General features: G+C 42.3%; 1 protein-coding gene across 2 annotated transcripts in view; it reads right to left on the reverse strand.

The window, feature by feature from the left end:
- Window positions 1-5,759, reverse strand: part of Npm1 (nucleophosmin 1) — an 11,004-nt gene extending 5,245 nt beyond the window's left edge. Inside the window, exons 1-6 of one of the 2 annotated variants that reach the window (XM_031351864.1) lie at window positions 5,463-5,759; window positions 3,866-3,945; window positions 3,239-3,358; window positions 2,956-3,049; window positions 2,445-2,551; window positions 2,298-2,359 (exon numbers count right to left, since the gene is read on the reverse strand). In XM_031351864.1, coding sequence (XP_031207724.1) covers window positions 2,298-2,359; window positions 2,445-2,551; window positions 2,956-3,049; window positions 3,239-3,358; window positions 3,866-3,945; window positions 5,463-5,520 — 521 coding nt within the window. In that variant the 5' untranslated portion in view covers window positions 5,521-5,759. The remainder of the gene's footprint in view (window positions 1-2,297; window positions 2,360-2,444; window positions 2,552-2,955; window positions 3,050-3,238; window positions 3,359-3,865; window positions 3,946-5,462) is intronic. The other variant, XM_031351866.1, reaches the window with a different exon arrangement.
- Window positions 5,760-6,478: the final 719 nt, after the last annotated feature.

Here is a 6,478-nt window from a genome sequence, read left to right on the forward strand (position 1 = left end):
AAAAACTTTTAGCCAGGTGTGGTAGTACATGCCTTTAGTGTCATTGACACTAAAGCTAGAGAAATCTTCTGCAGGGTGATTAGCTTTTACAGTAATTGTCCCAGTAACTAGAGCAAAGATGTTTGTCTAATTACTTATGCAAAGAACCTGAACAGACCATTTCTCCCCAAACATATGGATATAATCAATAAACATGTAAGACTTAGTTACCTAGGGAATAACCAAACAGTACTCTTTTAAGACAAACTTAGAACTCCCATATAGTGGTGACAGTAACCCCAAATGCACATTTTTCAGCTCTTAAAAACTAAGCATGGGGATCAATCTTGCCAAAAATCAGCAAAGCCAGGCAAAAATGGGGGATGACGAAATGCTGCAAAATAGTAATCTTTAAAAAAAAAAAAAAAAAAAAAAAAAAAAAAAAAAAAAAAATCAAGCCAAAAACTGACCAATAATTCTGCAGCAAAAATTCTACATCTGTTCTGATTCAACCTGTGTCTCAATGTTTCTCAGTGGAACTATCAAAGCTCTCTTCTGCTTACACTTCATTCCAATGCGTATGTGCAGTGCTTGGCAAGGCTTATTTTATTGGCTCTTCCTAAAGATATATGTGCCACTAGAATTAAGCTGCCAGATTGCAATTAACAATCCACCTCCAACTACTTGAGTGTTACTTAACATCCTAGCTCAAAAAAAAGGTGCTGCTTCTCACTTTCAATCTAGATCTGAGATTATGATATAAATCCACATGGCACTTGCTTTAAGAGGAATAAGTACAAAATGTTCTTCAAGCATATTGTGATTTTTAGAAGGGGGTGAATCATTCAGTATAGCCACTGAAGCATCCCCATTATATCCATACCTAAGTATAGAGTAATCATGCCAAGTCTAACCTGTAAGCAAATCAGCAGTGACCACAGTATTTTCCACACTAGTGTTATATAAAAAGTCAAAAGCTTGAACTTCCTGTAAATTACCTTTTCAGTAGTGGTAATTCTGTCTTGTTAGGATCTATCACATCAAACTACATGTAAATCCAGTGGTTCTGGTAATTTTTAACACTATTGGTCAGTATAAAACTGGCCTTACCTTACAACCCAGTTCATGGAGATGCTTTCTCTGTACCAGAAATACCAATTTCTATAAAATTGTTCTTTTCTCCTATCCTAAGTCATTTAATATCAGTCATATTCCAAAGATTTCACCCTTAAGAATAAAAAGGCACATGGTGCAGTGGCAGCGCATGCCTTTAATCCCAGCACTTGGGAGGCCAGAGGCAGGCAGATATTTATGTTCCAAGCCAGCCTGGTCTACACAGTGAGTTCCAGGATAGCCAGGGCTACAGAGAAACCCTGTCTCAAAGAAACCAAAAGGCCCTATCACTAGGCAATACGATCTTATGGGACCACATACAGCATACAGTCCTTTTTAAATACAGCAGCATTCATTACCTAGCTCTAACAGCATCCCACAAGGGAATCTTCTAGATTCTCCTTAAATGGCAAAATAGTCAAAAAAAATCTTTGCATAAATGCCATTTGTAATATAACCCATTCATCTGCTCATGGATTTTCTTCATCTCTCCAAACCTATTGTTAAACTATACAATGAAATATATCAAGTCAATCTTGAAATCAATTTGAATCTGATCCAGGATTTGAATTCATAGGCAGAACTTACATATACATTAGTGTATGTGTTTAAAGTCTCTTTGCATTCTTTGTTCCAGAACTTCTGACAATATGCTTTAACACCATCTTAACTATGTAAACAATATTAAGCTATTACTTCATTCTCATGGGCCACTATCACACCCATGGAAACTACTCAACTTGCTTATCTCAAGGCTATTTTTGTCCTTTACTGACCACTATGAATACAGTAATCAATATAATTAATCAAGACCAATTCCCAAATTTGCTTTGAATAGTTAATCTTAGCTCAGAATAAACTTTCAATATACTTGACCCATTCCAGAACTTCTGGGAGACATCTCAAGGTAACAAATTTAAGACTAGAAGTAGGAACTCCATACTTTTATCTGTTAGCTGATTTATACTGAACACATCTTATTTCTAACAATAACTCCCAAGAAAAATCAATGTCCCATTTAGAATAGCTTGTTGGTAAGGCAAACAATGAATCATAGGCCAAAATCCTTTATTGGTACAAAAACCTTTACTTTCAAACATCAACTGCTGATTATTTACTTTTATAGAGCCCACTGGCAAGTCAATCCTACAACCCTTCACAAGTACATACAAATAATAAAGTTTCTAAGATCATATTATACTTACTCTTCATCATCCTCATCATCTTCATCATCATCCTCATCATCTTCATCAAGTTTTACTTTTTTCTGAAAGAAAAATATGCATTCACGAGCAACAGAAATCTGGTGATTAGCCAAAGTGAAAGCCAGAATTTTTAAAAAATCTTTTTACCTGTGGAACCTTGTTACCACCTCCAGGAGCAGATCGCTTTCCAGACATGCCTAAGAGTTTTACATCTTCCTCATCTTCATCTTCAGACTCTGCATCTTCCTCTACAGCTAAAATAAAATTAGAATAAATAAAACTAACTCTTGACAAGAACATAAAAGAGTTCATAACACATGGTATTTTAAAAGATTCCATTAAAGGTAGCAAATGAAGATCAGAAAAGAATGTTTACTGTATTTTTAAAGACAGAAACTAGACCTTTCTAGATACACTCAAGTAGAACTAAGACATGCTTTACAAAGTCCAAAATGGAAGTCTAGAAAGAAAAGATAGCCTCACTGATCATAGGGTCCTGAATAGCTAAACCTGCAGATCAGTGCTTGATCCCTAGAACCTGTGTGATAGCAAGAAATGGCACATGTGCCAAGACACAATGCTTAAAAAAATAAAAAAGCTAGCCTACATTGAAAATAAGCAATAAATACAACAGACTAAAAAGAAAAATAAAACCTACCTACTAGGTGCTGTCCACTAATGTGCACAGGCCCTGAACCACACTTCAACCTTAAGACCACAGGTGGTGTAATTTCGAAGCCCCCAAGGGAAACCTAAAAATAAGCAATTCAAGAGTTTTACACCAAATATTACCAAGCAAGTTTTACAGTGAAATAAACCTATTTAGAATAGCAGCAGAAATATAATCTTGGTAACAGAAGATGCATCTTTGTGTAACCTAAATGACACTGTCTCAAGAGACCTGCACCAGCATGAAATCCAAAATTTAGAAATGTACTTACTGTTGGCTGTACAGACATTTTCAAAGTTGCCAGTGTTACTTTAATTGGACTGCCTTCATAGTTCATTGCTTCTGCCTCTACAATGTGTAATTCATCTTTTGCCCCTGCTCCTAAACTGACCTGTGAACAATAAAAGAAAGAAAATTTTGAATTAGCCTTTCACCACTACTGATAGAAAACTAATCCTCTCACGGATTAGAACTAGACACAACTAGATCCATAGACACAACTCTGTTCCTATAAAATATAACCTAATAAATGAGGGGCTGGAGAGATGGCTCAGCAGTTAAGAGCACTGACTGCTCTTCCAAAGGTCATAAGTTCAAATCCCAGCAACAACATGGTGGTTCATAACAATCTATAATGGGATCTAATGCCCTCTTCTGGTGTCTGAAGATAACAGTGTACATATACATTAAAAAAAAAATCTTTAAATAAAAAAATTAAAATTAAAAAAAAAAAAACCCTAATAAAGCTGGCATATTAAAAACAAAAATCACTGGTCTGCAAAGCAGACTGTAAGAACGACCAAGCTATCTATACAAGTGTGACAAAGATTTCTTATCTTTCCCGGGATTAAATTCCTAGTTCATCATTAAGAACTAAATGGTTGAATTTTTTACACACCGTTCTTAAGGATAACTGGTGCTCATTTTCGTCATTATCCACTTTAAAGTGATAGTCTTTGTCAGCCTTTAATTCACAACCTGTAAAACAAAAGAAAGAAAACCTAGCAAGAAGGCTTAGATCAAAACCCAAAGACTAAAGTTTTCTCTAAAATCAGCTCATATGAAACCCTTAAATATTTTCATTTTCTTATAGTGCTAACTACATTGAGGCAACATTGCAGTTTTCACAGTAGACTTAATGATTTAAAATGGAATTAGAGGCTAAAGTCCAACATACACTCTCTACTATTTTAAAAACCCCAATTAAACCAGTTACATTCTGAAGGGAAGTACTGCAAGTGAGAATATTCACACATCACCAGTAGGGATAGTTTAGCATGTTAACCAGCCAGAGTTGCGAGGCATTATTGCTTCCTGTTTAGGGTATTTAAAAAACACCTCTTCCAAGTAGTATGGTGAAACTGATATAAACACTACTAGAATTTTAAGACTAAAGTCATTTATTTAATAGCCACCTAACATATTGGCACTATTGAGTTCACTGCTCATTTAACATACCTCAGGATTGTTAATAAACTAAAACTTGGGTCATTAAAAACCTGATTCTTTAAAACACATACTGAGTGTGGGGCAGCAAGACTTTAGATGGGATCCCCAAAAGCCTTGATGCTTAAAGTGAACCCTGTCTGTCCAACAAATCCTTTCTTCTCCCCTTCACAACAAAAAATGATTCTAGATATAGATACGTGGATTCAGGGCTACTCCTAACATCAGGCCACAGGGACCATCAGCAGTCATCGGCAACGTGGGTCTGACTCCGCCTACCAGAGGCAAGAAAGGGGTTCCATCACTGTGGGTAGTGAAATATGTGAACAAAGAAAGACCTTCCAAATCCGGACGCCACGGGCTACTGAAACAAGCATTTCCCGCCCAAGACTCTTAACTAAGCCACAAGACCCCAAAGCTGAGGGTTGGCAAGAGTCGGAGAGCCCGGATGTAGAGCCCACACCCCCTCCCTAACCCCCAACCACGTGGCAACCACGTGCTCCTAGAGGTTGCTGCCCCCTTCTGCCTCAGGGCGCCCGTTCGGACCAGTCCCCGTTACGGGCCGAACCCCTCGGACCCCACAGGATAACCAGACACGGCCTGGGGAAGCTCAGCGAGCTGCACATGCACCCTCACAACTGGGCGGAGGCAGGCCTCGCTTCGCAGGCCTCCTTTCTCTCGTGCCACCTCCCGTAGCTCAACACTGGAAAATGAAACACACCAGGCGCCGGGCCGCGACCGTGCGGGCTTTCCTGCACAGGAGCACGCTGCGTCCCAAGTTAAAGCCTCAAGCAAGGTCGCACCCTCGGTCGACAGCTCCTCCAACGCCCGGGGCTGGAGGCTGGGCCGCTCCCGCCCCGTGTTACGGCGCCTCTCCTAGCCTTCAGGCCGCGGCCTGTTCCTCACCGCTTCCCCGGCCCAGGAGACTCCTCCCCGGCCGGCCCCCGGCCTCCGCACTCGCCGCGTTCCCCACCCGCCAGGCCTCGGCTGGACTCCCGCCCCGCCTCCACCACCAGGCCCTGCACGAGCTCTCCCCTGCAGTCAGTTACCGAAAAGGTAGTTCTGAGGCCGAAGAGGGCTCATGTCCATGTCCATCGAGTCTTCCATGAGGTGGAGGCGCGCACTTCGGTGTAGGAAGAAGCCGGACGGAAAACAGCTGCCTACTGTTCCACAGAACAGACACGCAGGACGGAATCACGCCAAGGAAAGGACGCGGGCTCGCCGCACGTATATATGGCCGCGGGAGGTCTCGCGAGATCGGCGCTAGCCTTGCCTCCGCGAGCTTCCTCCGAAGCCCACCCACTTCCCGCACCGGCGCGCTTTGGCGCATGCGCTTATCAACCTCACGCCTCTGTACCTCGCCCCCCTCCTCCTCCAGGTGCTTGGCGGGCTCTCAGTGCGCACGCGCGTTCGCCCCTGGCCCCGCCCCTCCACCACAGTCGTCCAGGCGCAGGCGCGTTTTCTCTTTGTGGCCTCGCTCTGGGCCTACAAGGCTTCCACGTCTTCTCTACTTGTGCTCGCGGGCGCAGGGCCGAGAGGGTGCGCAGCCCACCCTGAAAGATGGCGGCTGCCGGCAGGGAACCACAGAGCGACTCTCTTCGCTTTTCCCCGCCCTTCTTTCCCCGTAGGCCTGGAACAGGCATAATCTCCTCAGGGTTTGACTTGCTTGAAGGCTTGCTCTTAGCTCATCATTTTCAAGTAGAGCTTCAGGAGCCAAGGGTAGAGTAGATGGATCATTAAGTAGAATGATAGGCTACTTTCCCCGCAGCCATGCTTCTATACCTCTTTTTCTGAGGCAGCATCTTCAATGTAGAGATTATCAACTTTCCGTCATTTGGGGGCCAAAGAGAGACCGAGTCAGTCGCCTCCAAAGAGCATCTTTCTAAAACTTTAGAGCATGCAGAACTGAGAAAACGGGGCCGTCTTTTATCATCCAAATGAAGGCCTATGGCATTTAAGAAATTCATGAGCCTTAACGCGAATATTTGGCTGGAAATTAGCCCTTTAAACTGAATCCTGACAGACGTCCCTCAGTATTGGGTGCTTTTTGACCGCGGCCCTAATC

The sequence above is a fragment of the Mastomys coucha genome, unplaced genomic scaffold, assembly GCF_008632895.1.
Source record: "Mastomys coucha isolate ucsf_1 unplaced genomic scaffold, UCSF_Mcou_1 pScaffold5, whole genome shotgun sequence".
Taxonomy (NCBI): domain Eukaryota; kingdom Metazoa; phylum Chordata; class Mammalia; order Rodentia; family Muridae; genus Mastomys; species Mastomys coucha.